Source organism: Mus caroli, unplaced genomic scaffold (genome assembly GCF_978045245.1).
Source record: "Mus caroli unplaced genomic scaffold, Mus_caroli_1 scaffold_8, whole genome shotgun sequence".
Taxonomy (NCBI): Eukaryota; Metazoa; Chordata; class Mammalia; order Rodentia; family Muridae; genus Mus; species Mus caroli.
In genome coordinates this window covers 48,776,487-48,794,937 of record NW_028227263.1, presented here as the reverse complement: position 1 = coordinate 48,794,937, position 18,451 = coordinate 48,776,487, and the positions used below count along the sequence as shown (strand labels likewise).

The following is an 18,451-nucleotide window of genomic DNA, read 5'->3' as shown; positions in this document are numbered from 1 at the left end:
GTCCTTGCCTGACAAACATAGGGAACAGATGTCAGATTTCCAGAACCTATACAAAGCCAGGTGGTGTGAGTCTGCCTATAATCCCAGCCCTTGGAGGCAAGCTGGATAGGTACTCCAGGCAAACAAAGCCTTGTGCTCTGGGGTCAGTGACCTGCCCTACATTAATCACTGGCCTCCGTGCGTAGGAACACCAACACACATGCAAAAAAGTGCATATGCACAGCACACACATAAAAGTCAAGTCTTGTCTTTCCTATTTTTAAGGATTGTCTTTACAGTCTATTCTTAGCAGTTTCTGATTAGAGATGCAGTAACAGAATAGGGAAGCAGTTGCTTTGGTTGTTTTCGTCATTATTTCTGCTGCCCACTTCATCAGTCACTGTATGTTACATACTGTTGATACTGTACTCACTTAATACATTTGAAGTCCTCATTGTTTTCCAGATAAGCTAAGGGTATGCCATCGTGTTACTAAAACACCTTCATGTAACCAAAACTATTTGATTAAAATGGGTCATCTCAATATAGGGCTACTTTCAAGTTTGAGTTTTCATGTGTTTCTTTTGTTACTAACCAAGTGGTCGGTGTAACAGAAGAAGCTAATAGTGAAAAAAGGAGTGAGATTTTGATTGCTATGAGATTTCATGGCGCTTCTTTGGTAACATCCTTATTTATAAGTCCTTAAGGTTTTTGGTGATGCTTTTGTTTGTTTGCTTGATTGTTTTTTTGTTTGTTTTTGAGACTGGGTTTTTCTATGTAGCCCTGGCTGTCCTAGAACTCACTCTGTAGACCAGGCTAGACTTGATCTCAGAGGTACAACTGCTTCTGCCTAAGGAGTGCTGGAATTAAAGGCATGTGCTACCACTCCTAGCTAAGCAATTCTTAATATACAGTATGTATATGAGATAAGATAAGGCTAGAGTATCTGTTATTCTAGTGTTAGATATTAATTGCTCATAGCTCACATGAAAAGTCTACAAGATGCTTACAGCAGTCTTTCTGAGGTATCCTGTCCACTTAGCATTTATATTTGTAGTGTGTCCAAATTTGTCCTTGTGTTTCATTTGGTTGAACCTGGACTTTTCTGTTTTGCAAAGAGTTGTCTTAAACTCTTAGGCTCAAGGGGTCCTCCTACATCAGCCTTCAGAGTAAAAGAAAAATTAGGATTCTTTAAAATACTGCTTAGAAACAAAATGTGTGACAGTTTACCAGAAATGTTTAAATGGAATGGTCCAATGATTCAGCACTCCTACTGTTGGCTGTACATCCTACGGAAATGAAATCAGCATTAAAGCAAATAAATAAACCAGCAAAAACCAAAGTATGGCTCTCATATCCACACTTGACTTCTCATGTGCACTACAGCAGTAATCATAATATTGATAGATCTTAGTGATTAAGAAATGCGTTTGTAGTCTCTAAGAAAAAGTGCTCGTGATATGGCCAGTGGGTAAAAACAGCTACCCTCTGAAGTCTCTCAAGTCTGAAGACCTGAGTTTAATTCTGGGACTTCAGAAGGAGAGAACCTATTCCTACAAGTTGTCCTCTGACCTACACATGCAAGCTGTGGGCACATATGTGCCCACAGACACGTAAGAAAAATAAGTAAAAATGTAATTTAAGACATTTTTAAATTAAGAAGACATTGTGTTAAGTGTAGTAAGCCAGGCACATAAAGAAATGACACTGTGTTCTCACTTTAATTAAAGAGTCAATGCAACAGTGTTTAACTCCAGTCAGTAGGGTGACAATCAGATTGGAGAGATTTCGGGTAAACTTACTAAGTTTCAAGTAGTTGGGTGTTATATTGTTAAGGTGATTATAATTACATAGTTGAAAATTGTTAGTAGATTTTAAGTGTTCTTATCACAAAGTATGCTTGAATTAATCATTCTACATTGTTTATATATTAGATCATAAATGTATGTGATTTTTATTTACCAACTACATTAATAGATTTAAAATATAAGTGAACATTTAAATATAGTATTAAACAATGGTAATTGGGGAGTTTTTAATGCACATAATAAACTCAGTCTAGTAATATAATTTGATTTGTATATAAGTTAAACTATACATACATATTAAAACTCTACATTGGTATAAAGTTAAAATGTCACCTTTCAATTTCCTTTTTGAAGTTGATTAAGTAGATTCTATGTACTAAGATGAAAGAGTAGTAAAAACAAATTGAACTGTGTGGCCTCTTGGCTCTGCCCCTGGATCAAGTCCTGAAAGTGTGTCATATTTATTTGAGAAATGTGTGCACAGTATTTTAAGCCACAGTATAACTGTTTTTCAGTATCTCTGTGAGTGTCAGTTTGATGACAATCTTAAATTCAAGAATATAATTAATGAGGAGGATGCTGATACTATGCGTCTCCAGCCAATTGGGCGAGACAAAGATGGCCTCATGTATTGGTACCAGTTGGATCAAGACCATAATGTGAGAATGTACATAGAAGAACAAGATGATCAAGATGGCTCTTCTTGGAAATGCATTGTCAGGTACCTGTACTGGAATCTTTATGAACTGCTCTCTTTGACCTGTGATGCCAGAATGGGCTTTTGCTTACTGGGAATTGCCACATTTTCTAAGGCTAATCTAGTACTCAGCACAGTGTCCATAGTAGGTACTTAATATTTGCCAAATAAATATAAGTACCATTCCCATCCATAGTAAGACATATACTTTGTGCCCAAAATGTTGTGATCTGAATATGAATGTATAACTTCAATGTGTGGAAGAACATATGCTTATAGATATATATGTATATCAAAGCACTGTTTGGTTCTCTTTCCTATTTCAGTTTGACCAGTTCATCTGTACAGTTTTTTTCTTGGAGTTCTGAAGAACATTGTGCTTTTGTGTTACATTTAAAAAAAAAATTTTGTTTTTCATTTCTCATTTGTACTGACAGTTAAATACCTTGAAATTAATTTGTTTTGCTTTTTAAAAATAGATCAATGATACGAGACCTCTGCAGAAAATTTTTGTTTTTAATTTTCTATTTTGCAATTTCATTATTTATAAATATCATTAATAGCCATATTATGTAATAATGTTGGAACTTTAGTGGCATGACAAAATAGGGAAACCTTGCCTAACTTCTTGGTGTAAATAGCTGCTTTGACATGAACTCTTACCTGGTTTTGCCCCATCTTTATTTTTAGTATATTTTTATCAGTGATTACTAATTCATTATTAACATTCATTTGATTAAGAAAGTTCAACTTTTTTCCATTCTCTAAAGATAAGTATGAGCTGAATGAATTCATGGGGTGTTATTAGCAGGTATAATGCCTGCTTCTCTTTTGCTGTTGTTTTGGTTTGTATTGGTTTTGGTTTTTCAAGACAGGCTGTCCTAGAACTGGCTTTGTCGTCCAGACTTGCCTGGAACTCACAGAGATCCTGTTCTCTGTGCCTCCTGAGTACTGGGAATTAGACTGAGCCAACAGTGCCTGGCATGGTTCTCTCTTTAGCTAAGTTTCTAAATGAAGATAAGCAACTTACTCCTGTGATATCATTTTCCCCCTCTTGTTCTTTGTGAATGCAGGGCTCTCTTCATGATGCTCTACTGCCAAGTGTACTGTTGCAAAGGAAAATATTTTCTCCTGCTTTGTAGATCAAGAAAATGTAACAGAGAAATTATGTTTGCTATTGCTAATGCTTACTTTCTTAAAACAACTTTCACATGCACACTGTTAAATATGTCCATGATGTGAGTTGTTGGTTGTGTGTGTGTTTTTTTTAACCTAGTTTGTATTTGAATCTGGGTTCTTTTTTTTTTTTAACCACATAGAGAAACGTTACTTTTTTATCTCTAAAATTTTTTCTGTGCTTCATTTAACTTTTGCATATGTCTCAGTTGGTATGCATATGTGTTTGCATGTGTGTGAGCACACTGTGTACACGTGTGTTGGCTGGAAGCTGACATTGGGAGTCTTCCTCAGCTACCCTCCACCTTCTTCATTGAGGCAAGGTCTCTCACTTGAAATCAGAGCTCTCTTAATATGGCTAGCCAGCTTGCTTTAGGGATCCCTGTCTCCTCTGCCTCCTGCGTGCTGGGATTTCAGGTGGACTGCGATGCCCACTAGACATTTATGTGGTTTCTGGTTCTACTCTGGTCCTCATATTTTCCTGGCAAGCACTTAACCCACTGAGCCATCTTCCCAGCCTTATATTAAGGTAGTGATACTGCCCCTATGGGAGATTATGCTAAGACCATATTGCATGCTCAGTAAACATTTGCTCTTTTCTGCCTACTTTTTAAAAAAAATAGAACATGTCACACTAAACAAAATTTAAATGTGTGTGTGCATGTCACATGCATGTGACACAGCTTACATGTGGAAGTCACAGAATAATTTTGGGGAATTGGTTCTTTCTCTCTTTCCACCTTTATGTAGATTCTAGGGATTGAACTTGGGTCCTCGGTCGGGCTGTGCTGTTTAGAGCCACAGTATAGCCCTGTTCTCCCCATTTACAACTTGGTTTTATAAACTTCTAATTCTAAACACTGAAATTTTATATCTTCTTTAAAAAAAAATATTTATCAACAGATGGTTAAAATTCCCACAGTGTTTCTCACCCCCTTTCAGCCATCACTGGCTTTATTTCTAGTTGCTCTGGCTTCAAAAAACAAGAACAAGATGCTAGGATTGTAGCAGTTCCCAGAGGGTTTCCTTACATATATAAAACCTTGAGTTCAGTCTTCAGTTTTACATAAACAGTCCTAGGGGCATATTCCCATAACCCTAGATGGAAGCTGAAAGAGCAGACATTCCAGGTTATCCTTGGCTACACAGTGAGTTTAAAGCCAACCTAGGCTGTGTGAGACCTTGTCTCAAAAAGAAAATGAAAAATCAAACAGAACCAAAACAACAGATTCTAAAACTAAACAGATGCCCTTCACAGGTGCCAATGTCTATTTCTGATAAACATTAAATAATAAATGATGTGTCTACAGTCAGTGTTTAGAACCCAATGCTCATAAAAGTGTCTAAGCAGTTTTTCCATGGTAGCAATAGGGTTTTATTTAGTGAAATAGCAGGTTGTTTTTAGCCTTTATGAATATTTTTTTGTTTTTTGTTTTCTTTTTGGTGGTGGTGGTTGCTGTTTTTTTGGAGACTGTCTCTCACTGTATATTCCTGGCTAGCCTTGAACTCGGAGACTGTCTGCCTCTGCCTCCTGATGAGATTAAAAGGCATGTACTACCAGGCCCTGTTTGTGTTACTCTTAATCGGGATACACAGTAATTCTGACCACATAATACAGAAATGTTTGAGACCAAGCAGAAACATTTGAGTTCACTGACTGATACCCGCTAACCTAGTTTTTAAACATGTGGTGGACAAGTGTTCAGTTTATATTGTATACAGACTTGTACAGTAAGAAGTTGAAGGTATGAGGGTGGTGAGTAGCTTAGCTAGCATTCCTGGCTGGATCTCAGGCTCCTATGAAGCCCCTTGCTTTGTGAAGTCCTAGTTGTATAGTGTATGTTTTCTGGGTAACATTAGCTTTCTTCAGATTTCTTCCTGGGAGTGTTCATACTTATTATGAGCTGCTTGGGACATGGTGTTTAGCTAGCTTGTAACTGAATGAACTACTACTGGTAAATGTTGTGAACTGACTTGCCCACTTAGTCTTTCTTTTTGTGAATGTTAAATAGCAAAAGTGTATTTTGGCTTCCTCAAGAAGATATCACTTCAGCTACATGGTAGCACATGCTTTTAATCCCAGCAGAGACAGGCAGCTCTTTGTGAGTTTGAAGCCTGCCTCATTTACATAGTGAGAGTACAAGGAGATCCAGGCTTTGTAGAAAGTCCCTATCTCAAGACAGACAAGAGAAATGACTTGATCTAGGGATACACTTAATTAGTGGAGTGCTTGCCTAACAAGTGGAGGACATGGATTTGATACCCAGCACATTCTCCCTAAAAATGGTATTACTAGGTTGAGGGTGGGGATGTAGTTTAGAGAAGGGAACTTGCATAGTATGTATAAAGCCTGTATTTTGATCACCACTAACAATACATACTTATCTCATGGTGTATATACTTAATATCCATTTGGTTCACAAAATAATGTGAGGTATAATCTCACTTGATCCTGATGGGGTCATACTGAGAATATAGTTAAATTCTGATCCCAAACATGAAAAGAAAAATGTTTAGTACAATGAACTCCTAATGGGAGGAGCACTAATTGAATAGGAATAGAGTTGATATAGAATAATTTAAGGAGATGTCTATTTTTAGACATATAAAGAATTAATTTGGGGAAGATATGTGGATGTGTGTTGGGATTAAAAGGGCTGAGATATACATTATAGTGCAGAATTGAGTCCCAAAGAAACAAGGTCATTTACTTTGATATTATACAGAAATGGTTGTTTTCTGCTAGATGCTGTCAAGGTGTTTTCTTAGTAAACCTAGCTTATGTAAAGTAAGTTTTAAAAGTGGGATTAATCTTCATAGAAACTCTGGTGATGAGGAAAAGCAAATAGTCCAAGCAGAAGTTTGGCTTTTTGCTTTCTAGGCTACACTTGGGGCTTTTGTTTGTTTGTTTGTTTGCTTTTCTTTAACTAGAGAATGTAACTTTTTACTAAGAAAATTAACAGGCAAGTTTCCTGTACTTGAAACAACATCTTTAAAGAACTACTTTGGTGGTGGTTTTAGTAACATTCTTCCCCTCCGTGAGGCCGCAGTTTGGAACGCGTTTCTGCGTCATCTTGAGCAGGTGCTTATATAATAAAAATTATCTAGGCTTCAGAATTATGGGTTTTTTTAAACTAATAGTATTTAATAATAAGTGAGCCTTGTTATTGACCAGTAAGTTTAGAGGCATAACTGGACATTGACAATTCAAAATGCCAAAATTACAGAGTGCAATAATTTTCTAATACTGAAAATCTACCATAAGTTATAGTGTGTATTTATTAGCTACTGACAGCTTAACATCAATGTATTACCACAGTTTTACAACTTCTCTTAGGCTGGACATGACTGGATGGCGTTAGGTAAGGATGCTATCGGAGCCTGGAGGCTCGGAATCCCTAGAGCAAACAGGATGGCTATAGTAGCCCTCTCAGTGAGCTTTGGGTATAATTGAGAGACTCTGCCTTAATTTGTACAGTGGGAACCAAGGATGATGCAAGATGTTAGCCTTTGTCTTCAAAATGTGCTCCATTGGTGCCCACACATGTGAACATGCAAAGTCATGCATGCATACCTCACACTCATCTTACATAAAACAAAACCAAACATGTACTGTTGTTTATACAGTGCCTATTTGCATTTATTGTAGAATTAGTATAAATATGAGGCACATTAGAAGTAGTTAATGCATACATGTGCACATATTCCACATTGAAAATCATTTCATATATTCAGGTAAAAGAACTCAGATAAAAGTTGTTAAATTTTATTGAACTAAGTATGTTATATTTGTACATTCTCCTATAGAAAGTGGCAGTTTCATGTGGTTTAACTAACAAATTTCAGCAACAGAACTTGTCCCCCTTAGTTTTAAACCAGAATAGTATTTTTTACACTTATTTTATCACTTGTTTAGGCCTCTGGAAGGGAAGGCAAAAGCACATACAATACTTTTTTATAATTGATCAAATACTTTATGAAAGAAGAAATATATAGTGACAAAAGTGTTCATATTAAGTCATCATGAGGGAAGAGTTGTGGCACACAGATCTTAAGTTGGCATGATTTAATCAGGTGCTTCCTTAAGTCAGAGAGATACTATAGAAAGTATTTAGATTCTAATTCTAGTAAGGAAAAAACATATGGCTAACATTAACATGAATAAATGACCAGCAGTCTGAGAGAATTCCCAGTGGAAACCAGTTAGGTATGACTTTATCCCCACAGATATTTTACAAATTAATAATTTATAATTTCCACTGAAGTGACTAGGTGACTATTACTCAGAAATGCAGGTATTAACAAGTTTATGAGCCAACTGGAACTTATATCCTGCCTTCTACAAATATAAACACTGCGACCCCCTGACTTTCCATTTGGTGGTGTCTTCAGATGTCACTATACTATTATAGCGTCAGCTTCATTCCTTTGTACTTAATATTAACACAAGGCTTGTTTGAGCGTTTCATTTCATCTTGAGCTTCCATTTGCCTTTGCATTTGAAAACAAATGTGCAAACTCTGTGCCTGAAGCTGCCCTTACCCACTGTGCAGTTGAAGCCTAGCCTCAGTTATGACCTCATCCCTGTGACTACTGTTATACTTGCTATAGCATCTTTTTTCCTAACAGTACTCATGCAGTAGATTACCCGTAAGCAGCAAAAAGAAATGATCTCATGCAATATGAATTTGTCTCAAAAATCCTTGGTTGTGAAAGAAGCCAAACAGATATAGTGTTTGACTTTATTTGTTTTAAGCTTAGGTATCAACAAGACTAATAAACTGTGGTTATAATAATCAACACTGATAGCAGCCAGGCGTGGTAACACACACTTGCAATTTTACTACTCAGGAAGCTGGGGCAGAAGGATCTTAAGTTTTAGGCCAGCCTGGACTACTTAGTGAGTTCTGAGCCAGCTTGGGTTACATAGTGAGAGCGTCTCAAGAATGAAAGCCCCATATTTCATCTTGCCTTGGTAGGAGTTTATCTGTGTCAGTGTTTGGATATAGGTCTGTGGCTTCTGTTCCCCTGGTTCATGTTTTGAACTTGGTCCCCTGTGAGTAATACTACTTTTGGAAAATGATGGAATCTTTAAGAGATGGAGGACCTAGCCTGAGGGAGTGAGTCAGAGGATGAAGTTTGGTAGCCGGCCTCCCAGCGCACTGCCTAGTCTCTACTTCCTTGACTGCCCCTGCTCATAACCGCCATCTCTTCCCAGCCATGATGGGCTGTACCCTTCAAACTAAAGCCAAAGTAACTTTATTTTCTTTTTTTGCTGATTTTTCTCAGATCTTTGTTCACAGCAACAAGAAGAATGACTAACACAGTGAGTGTCTGTCTGGGCAAAGTAACTAACTGAACTGAATACTAACTGAGCTCCTTTTAGCCCTGGCAGGCTGAAAAAGCCGGGAATCCCAGCATTTCTGAGGCCAAGCTAGCTAGCCTGCTCTTCAAAGCAGACATCCTGCCAAAGCAATACCATTTTACAAGTAAACAACATGCTACCTTCACAGTGTGTGGGTTGTACCTCTAAAAATATTTTTAAATTGATTGTGGTTTTGATAGTTATTTACAGAAATTTAAATTCTGAATAGTGAATACAATTTTCACGTATCTTTATTCATAGACCTCTACCAGGACGTTTTAATTTTTTTGTTGTTTTATTTTTTTAATTATATAGTCTATGTATGTTGCGGGTTATTCATGTGTGAATACAGGTGTTCAGAGTCCAGAAGAGGGTGCTGGATCCTCTGGAACTAGAATCACAGGTTGTTGTGAGCTGCCTGATGTGGTACTGGGAACTGAACTCAAGTGTTGTGCAATGGCAGTGGGTGCTCATTACTACTGAGCCATTTCTAAAACTGTCAGGACATTCATTAGCTATGCTGCTAACAATGATTAAGAAGGTGAGACCTAAGCAGGGTGTGCTGGTGTCTGCCATACAATTCTAGTACTTAGGAGGCAGCAACAGAAGGCTTACCACAAATTAGGCCAGACAAATGCTACAACTATTAATATAAAATACACAAAAATTGAAATTAAATGAGATGAGGTGGTCTCTGGAGTCAGATCTTCCAGAATTCAATCCTGCTGAGACCTTAGGGAAGTAACTGTACCTCTGTGGATATCTCTGATTTTGTTCAGTTTGTTTTATTTTGAGAAAGGGTTTGCTATGTAGCCTAGGCTGTCCTTGAACCTGTGATCTACCTACCTCAGCCTCCTGAGTGCTGGGGTTTAGATATGCACTACTATGCCTTTGTGTTGGAGTTGAATTAAAGCTTGCTGATTTGTGCTATCTTAATAATATTGTTGAAGTTATTAGCATGCCTCCATTTTCTTGGCTTCAGTAAAAGACTGTTGTTCCTCTTAGTTTCCATTTTTTGCTACCTCACCATGTAGTTGATTCATAAGAGACAGAATAATGTTGCTGAACCTTAAACCATAATGATAATTAATGTAAGGCACTTGCTATATTTATATTATGCTTTACCCTATTTTAAGGAGGATTCCCATTTTATGGAAAAAAGATACAGGATCATAAATGTTTTAAAAAAATAGATGTGAGCTGTGGTGAGACTATCCCAAGGTGTCCAGGAAGAGCTAGCTGAAGAGGCTATTCTTGCACTTTGTCTGCTTTTGTTACCATTGGCTTCCAGGGCTATTGTTCCTGAAGGTTTAGCCCTTACCACTAACTCACATCTGAAGAACTATTAGGCTTGCAGAAGGAATATTACATAAAACAATAGTTAACAGTGTGGCCCATTTCTCCAAAGTCTAGATTATTTAAGATACATATAGGGGCCGTAAACATTAAAATCTGGTAAAGTTGGAAAGTTAGTCTGCCCTAAACTAAGTTTCTGATCTTTTCTACCAACATAATGCAATACAACCAATTTAAGTTTATCATCCCCCCCCCAACCCCCACTAGTTTACAAATGAATGAGACTCAGGCTATGGTTATTTTATTAGGCTTTGACAGTTACTGGGGGATAACATCTAATCTACTTTTCTAACTGCTGTCTTGGCTATCTCCCCAGCGGTGTACTCCAGATTCTTACTGGCCTTGTGCTCCTTGTCCATCTTCCCTCATGGCTGCTGTCTTCCTCTTCTCTGTCCTCTCTCTTCTCCACCCCCAGTCCAGTAACTCAAAACCCACCTCTAATCCCTCCAATAACTGGCTGTAGCCAGTTTTACTTAACCAATAGTTTTAAATCAAGCAACAAGGTTTGCACAACAAAAGCTTGTAAATGTGAGAATTCCCTTGGAGGGCTAGACCTGCTGAACCCAATTTAGCATTCAAATACAAACCAACAGAGCAAACCTCCACAGTTCTTGAAAGTATCCTCCTACAGACTAGAAGCAACTCCTTCTGCTGGGTTGGGTCTTAGGAGTGCTTCACCTCATTTGTTCTTGCTCTACATAGAGTCTGTCAGCAAAACCAGTCAGCTTTCCATGCAAAATTAGTCTAGAATTTTACCACGTTTTCATCCTCTTCCTATCTACAATAGTCTCCAGCTACTGTCGTTGTTTTTATGAAAATACAAACAAACTTCGAACTTAGTTTGGGCATGATAGTACACAGCTGTAATCTAGGAGACTGAGGCAGTAAGATCTCTAGTCAGAATACTCTCTCTCAATATCTCTCTCTGTCTCTGTCTCTCTCTGTCTCCTCTCTTTCTCTCCCCCCCCCCCACATACACCCCACCCCACCCCAGGGGCTGTTTACTATACCTACAAATATTATAGTCAGCATGACAAACCAACTCTAAACAGATTTCCCTCTACCCAAGTTTTTGTTTTTTAAAGATCTAGTTACTTTTATTTTTATGTGTATAAGTGTGGGTTTTTTTTTGTTTTATTCTTTTGTCTTCCACACATGTGTACATAGGCACACATATACACTTATATACATATAACATACATCATGCTCACATACATATACAAAAGGATTGTAATTAATATGTGAAACATATTCTAGACTAAGAGGACAGAAGCACAGTCATTTTGTCCTAAAAGAATATGGTATTTTGGAGGGGAATTGCTGATATTATAGATTGAAGGAAGAGAAAGGGAGGAAAATATCCAGATTGTTGTTAGAGGCTATAGTCTACTCTTAAAGTCGCAGTTATTAGGGGTGGAGAGATGGCTCAGTGGTTAAGGACACTCATTGCTCTTGCAGAGAGGACCTGGGTTGAATTCCCCCAAGCATCAACAAGGTGGCTCACAAACAAGTGTAATTCCAATTCCTGTGGATACAACACCCTCTTCTGCCCTCCATGGGCAAATAAATGCATGTAGGCAAAAACACTCATTATTTATATTTATACACAGAGAGAGAGAGAGAGAGAGAGAGAGAGAATCTTATTTCTAACTAGTTTAAATTTAATATACTTAACTTTTTCTAGCGGAATAAATCAATAAATAAATTAGCTCAAACTATGAAATATCTAGGTTTAGATAGTTTTCTGTTTTTATACTCTAATATGTGTGAATTATGCTTGTTTTTAGAAACATTAGTCAGGTTAAAAGCCTTTTAGGGAGTTTTTCTTAATACTTTTTTATTCCCTTTTATAGCTTTGATACATAGCATAAACAATCTAGATGGATCTTTTCAGTAATAAGAACATTTAGTGAGCTGGGCAGTGGTGGCGCACACCTTTAATACCAGCACTTGGGAGGCAGAGGCAGGAGGATTTCTGAGTTTGAGGACAGCCAGGGCTACACAGAGAAACCCTGTCTCGAAAAAAGAAAAAAAAAAGAACATTTAGTGAATAACTAGTACAATATACTTCTCAGAATCCAGCATAACTCTAGAAAATATCACATGGGTAGAGGCATGTGCTCCATACAGAACTGTGTAATAAGAAAAAGCGGTAATTAAGTGTCCACACACTTTTGTTAGAAGACAAACTAATGTAATGAGAAGGAAATAACATCTTTGTGAAAAATAAATTATTTACAAATAGTTGAGTCTTCTATTTTTCTATAAAGTTGATACATTACCATATCAGACTCTGAAAGAGCACCTAATCTGAAATATTAATAAACAGTTAAATTTTATACTTTTGCTTGGTGGTGGTTGGCACATGTCTTTAATCTCAGAACTGTGGAGGCAGAGGCTGGCAGATCTCTGAGTTTGAGGCCAACTTGGTCTACAGAACTAGTTCTAGGACAGCCAAGGCAACACAGATAAAAGTTGACTAGTATATATATATATATATATATATATATATATATATATATATTCTTTATTGTTTAAGTTCATATTAAATCTATGCATATTATGTGCATTCCCATACTTGATAAGTAGTTACCATTTTAACATCTAGTTGATTTCCACTAGTGACAATTTTCTTTCTTTCCCAGGGAGATCAATTTGATATTTGGTCTTTTATTTCTTGTATTGTATAAAATCTAAAATAGAAAATAATATAAAAGTATTAACAACATGTTGCTTCAAATGGAGAAGTCCACTTTGATCTGGCATGAACTGGTACTGACAGAAAACACAGGTATTCAACATAGAGTGTATTCAGCATCCCAAGGAGGAACAGACACTGTCATGGTCCCCTCCACCGAGGAGGCCTCTTCTTCACACGTCTGCATCGTCCAGCACAGTGATGCCCACAGAGAGGAGAGGAGAGCACAGCGGCTGTGCAGCCTGTGTGTCCCAGGACAGGTGCATCCCCACCTGTTTTACTCAGTGGCTTTCATTCTTGTTGTGGGACCTAAAATTATTGTTGAGTCAGAAAGGCCCACAGACACCCTGTGAGGAAAAGGAATACAAGAAAGAAGAAATATTTGTGTTTGTCAGTGGCACAGAAGGTTAGGTTATAAGAGAAGCTGGACATTGGTATACACCACCTTTCCAACACTGTGGTTTTGGGATGAAAGTATGTCCAGCAGGGTACAAGTATGATCTGTCAAAGGTCTCTGCTGATAAATGACAAAGAGGAGTTAGTAAAAAGCAGAAAAGTGATGCAGAAAGCTCAAAACGAAGGTATGGAAAGCAGGATCCTCCCCTTCCAGTCCCTTCCTGCCACTCCGAGAGGTGCTTCTCAGGAACTAAGGAAGGAAGGACCTGTCCTCACTACGGGAGAGCTGGAGGGAATGGTGAACATTGACAGGCTGATTGCAGAAACGGAAAGAAAGACCAAGAGTTAACTTCTGAAGACTTTAAATGGTTACAGATCTGATCATGTGGTATAGGAGTTCTTGATGAGTTGTCCCTGCCTTGCTGATGAGAATGTCACCAGGCCAAGTCAGCCCTGCTGGCATGTGCATAGAGATGAAGCCAGCAAAGATGGCCAGAGTTCATGGCCTTACTGCTGTGCAAGCCTACTCTTAAGCTAGCAGAAGTGCAAAGATCAATAAAGACATCTTTTCTCATTTTTTTTTGTGAAACAAATATTTTCCTAAATATTTTCATGCTCATGGTAAACCGGACCGGGTGATGACTACAACATTTTATATTCGCTGACAATGATTCTGCTTATTTATTCCAGGTGAAATTCCCTACAAAATCTCAATTCAATCCATGTTCTTTACTCTAAAGTAACTTCACTGTTTCATCCCCAGCTTAGGAAAATACACTTTCTCTTAGCACATTAATAGCAACTAACAGATTCATGGGTGTGGAGAGTTTCCAAAAGGGGTTTCTTAAACTCAGAGCATGGCGTTCCATGTCTGTAATTCTAATAATACTTTAGAGATAGAAGCAGGAAGATCACAAGTTCAGGGTCATCCTGGGCTTCACAGTGTTTGAAGCCAACCTGAATCCATGAGACCCTGTCTCTAAGAAGTAAATGAATGGGAGGAACCTGAGTGTAACAGTAACCTCTGTGCTGTTACCAGTGCTTGCAACACAGCAGTTAAAGCCACAGTTGTGTCTGCTTGATGCCACTGTATGGAGTGGTGGTAATGATCAGCATTGAGGATTCTGAATATTAAGGAAAAAAATCTTTTAAAAATTCTAAAAATTATTTTGAGCATATGATGTGTTTTGCCTGCATGTTTGTCTATATACCACATTTATGCCGAATGCCCATAGAAGCCAAAAAATGGGGTGAGGGGTATTAACTTCTCTGGAACTGGACTTACAGACAGTTGTGCTACCATGTAGGTACAGGGAATCTAACCTAGGTCCTCCAGAAGAGCAGCCAGTGCCATTGATCACTGAGCCATCTCCAGCTTCTCTCCACAAAAGATTTCATTATACATGCTAAAGCATACAGTGTGAGGCTCTTATAGTAAGCTAGAAGAAATGAATATAAATGTTTTTAGCATCAGTACTGAATGAAATTCCAGTTATTCATGCATTGACCCATTATGAGATAGTCAAAAGGATCCTGAACCACTGTGATCCAGACAATCGAGGTGGAGCTGTTAATAATTAATTGCAAACGTGTTGTCATACACATTCCAGGGGCCTTGGAGTTGTATGCATTTATAACAAACTGCATGTCTGTTTATAGAATCCGATTTCTAAGGTAAAACTTGCTCATCGTGGTAGAAGTGTGTCTGTTGGTGGGTGCTTAATGAGTGTGCGTGCCTATGGAGGCCAAAGACCACAGCTTCACGTGTTGGTCCTCAGGTGCTGTCTACTATTTTTAAGGATTTTTCTCTCTAGCCTGGATCTTAACCAAGTTTGTATTCTAGGCTGTCTGACCAGCCAGGTTACACAGAAAAACCCTGTCTTGAAAAAAAAAAAAAAAAAGAATAGTTAGTGATAGCACATAAACAAGAATAATATTGATTCCTGACAGCTGTAGATTAAACATGGTGGGTGGAGATAGTAATACCTTGTCTTCTTGACAGCACAACATGCACTATCGTAACACAATAAGTTATGGAAAATGTTGTGTGACGTTTCTACAGGCTACACAGGAACAGAGTCTGAATAATGGCAGAGTGGGTCCATGCCTCCTCCTTAAGGGTCAGGGTCTGAGCTCAGAGGCCAGCATGCATGCAGAAGCTCGCACAGGGACAGACAGGTACATCCCGAAAGACACCTGCCGTACCACACAGGGACACTGGAATTGTTATCTATAATGTGTAAATTCATAAGTAGTGGCCAGCCTTTGGCTTGTTTAATGTTGTACCTGCCCTTGCTTCTATCCAGAGTGTTTTGCATTGCTACTCTATTCAGTAAGGAAAAGAAAACTGTGCTTGGTGAGCAGTACCTTTTACTGTGTGTCCTTCGTAAGTACTTAGTTTTAGAATTTTGTTAGGACTACTCCCAGGCCATGTTCTTTACTGTGTTGTTCCCCTCTGATTTTAATTTCTAGTAGGTGCTGTTCACAAAGTTTACTAGACTCAGAAAGATTTTTATGCTGTCTTATTTTTTCCCTTGTTTAGAAATCGAAACGAGTTGGCTGAGACTCTTGCACTCCTGAAAGCACAAATTGATCCTGTCCTATTGAAAACCTCTAGCCAACAGGAAGACTCTTCCCGGGAAAGCCCCACCCTAGAGGATGAGGAGACCAAAAAAGATGAAGAAACACCTAAACAAGGTTTTTTTTGTGTGTTTTCTTTTGCTTTGTTTTGTAATCTCTTCTATTTTCTACTCCTCCACCCAACTATATAATCCTGAATTTTTATCTCAATTTGAAAAATTGAGAACCTTCCTATAAAAAACTATTTCAAAAGGAAACAAAGAAGCAAAAAAATACTTGTTCTTTCTGACATTTTAAAAAGTATAAATCAAATATGTTCAGGTTATTAATGTAATGTCTTACCAATTTGAGAGCCTTGTTAGGTAGGCATGGTGCCACTCACCTATGCTTTCAACACTTGGGAGGGAGAGGCAGGACGTGCTGAGTTCTAGGCCAGCCTGAGTCAAACCAAGGCCGGGACACACTGCTAAGACGTTTATTGAACTTGTCAGTTGGAATACAAAAAGATGGGTCACAGATTTGACAACTTTAGACATTTGGAGCTTTGTGGGCCTGTTGCTTTCGGTGTATTTATTTACATTGTTCTCCCCACTAAATTCGTGAACGTGCTAAACACTAAGTGTTTTCTCCAGCTGCAGCCCTGGAATCTGATTTCTGTCTTTGATTTGATTACAAGAACCTCATATCAGAGCCAGGCGTGGTGGCGCACGCCTTTAATCCCAGCACTCGGGAGGCAGAGGCAGGCGGATTTCTGAGTTCGAGGCTAGCCTGGTCTACAGAGTGAGTTCCAGGACAGCCAGGGCTATAAAGAGAAACCCTGTCTCGAAAAACCAAAAAAAAAAAAAAAAAAAAAAAAAAAAAGAACCTCATATCAGAAGAATCAAAGAAATACTTTCCCTTATTTCACTTAGTGTACTGTTTTCAAGTATCTATATTAGTACACGTATGATGATTTCCTTCCTCTTATGCATAATCGGCCAGGCAGTGGTAGCGCATCCCTTTAATCCCAGTACTCAGGAAGCAGAGGCAGGCAAATCTATGAGCTCTGAATTTGAGGCCAGTCTAGTCTATAGAGCGAGTTCTAGGGTAGCTAAGGCTACACAGAAAAACCCTGTTTCAAAAACAAGCAAGCAAGCAAACAGACTGAAAATAGTCTACTATGTAGGCCCCACTTTTTGTTTATCTGTCCATTTGTGTTTCATCCTCCTTAAGGCTGTTGACTAACCCTGCTGGGGACATACTAATACAGATTTCATACTTATGCTACATACCCAGGAGTGAAATTGCTAAATTGTATGATAATACTGTTTCATTTTTGTAGGCCTTACCATACTTGGGTTTTTTTGTTTTTGTTTTTGTTTTTGTTTTAAAGACATGGGCTCACTGTGTAGCTCTGGCCTAGAACTCTGTAGTCCAGGCTGATCTAGATAGAACTCACAGCGATCTCTGCCTCTGCCTCCCAAATGTGGGATTAAAGGTGTGTGCCACCATCCTTGGTCTTTTTCTTTTGGTAAGTCCCTAATGACTAATAGTGTTCAGCATCTTTTCAGATACTTATTAATCTTTTGTATCTTTGAAAAGGTATAATGTTAACAAAATGTCTTTATTGTTGAATGTTTTTGCTCTGTGTGTGTGTGTGTGTGTGAGAGAGAGAGAGAGAGAGAGAGAGAGAGAGAGAGAGAGAGAGAGAGAGAGAGAGAGAGAAGGGGGGGCAGTACTGCTTATATTTGTCTTGAGCTCTTGGGGTCAGATAATCTTCCGTCCTCAGGCAGAGTTGCTGGGATTATGTCATCATGCCTGACTGCTTGTTACTTTTGTTTGTTTGTTTTTCAAGACAGTATTTCTGTGTAGCCCTGACTATAGACCAGGCTGACCTTGAACTCACACAGATCTCTCTGCCTCTAGCTCCCAAGTGCTGGGATTAAAGACTACCACTGCTTGGCAACTGCTTATTTTTAAAACCAGAGTTGATCTTTCATTTTTGTTTCGTTAATTAAGGCTATGACAGTTATAAGTATTAAACCTGTTTTCATTGAGTTTACTCGTTTTCTACCTCAGCAGATGAAAATCTTTACTTTTCTGAAGGAAAAAAAACAACAAAAAACCTAAGCACTGGAGTGGGGAGAAGAACTCAGCTAATTCTAGTGCACGCTCCTGGTGCTCGTGCACACCTGAGCACTTGAATTCAGGGGTGGAGCAGATCAGCCTCAGGCTGCATTCCTAAGGAGCCATTTACCTTGTTTTCTTGAGAAAGCAAGTTACACTAGGACCTGAATTCCTGATTAAGCTACAATAGCAGGCAAAAGAGCCCTAGGAATTCTCTCCAGCTCTTAGATTACAGATGCAAGCTGCCACATCTGACTGTTGTTTGTTGTGGGTTGTTTTTTTTCCTTTTT

The 18,451-nt window shown here is 38.4% G+C and overlaps 1 protein-coding gene across 1 annotated transcript in view; it reads left to right on the top strand.

The window, feature by feature from the left end:
- Rsf1 (remodeling and spacing factor 1) overlaps positions 1-18,451 on the top strand; it is a 111,290-nt gene that overhangs the window by 56,990 nt on the left and 35,849 nt on the right. Inside the window, exons 4-5 of the mRNA XM_021166138.3 lie at positions 2,303-2,508; positions 16,018-16,172. Of these exons, the coding sequence (XP_021021797.1) occupies positions 2,303-2,508; positions 16,018-16,172 (361 nt within the window). The remainder of the gene's footprint in view (positions 1-2,302; positions 2,509-16,017; positions 16,173-18,451) is intronic.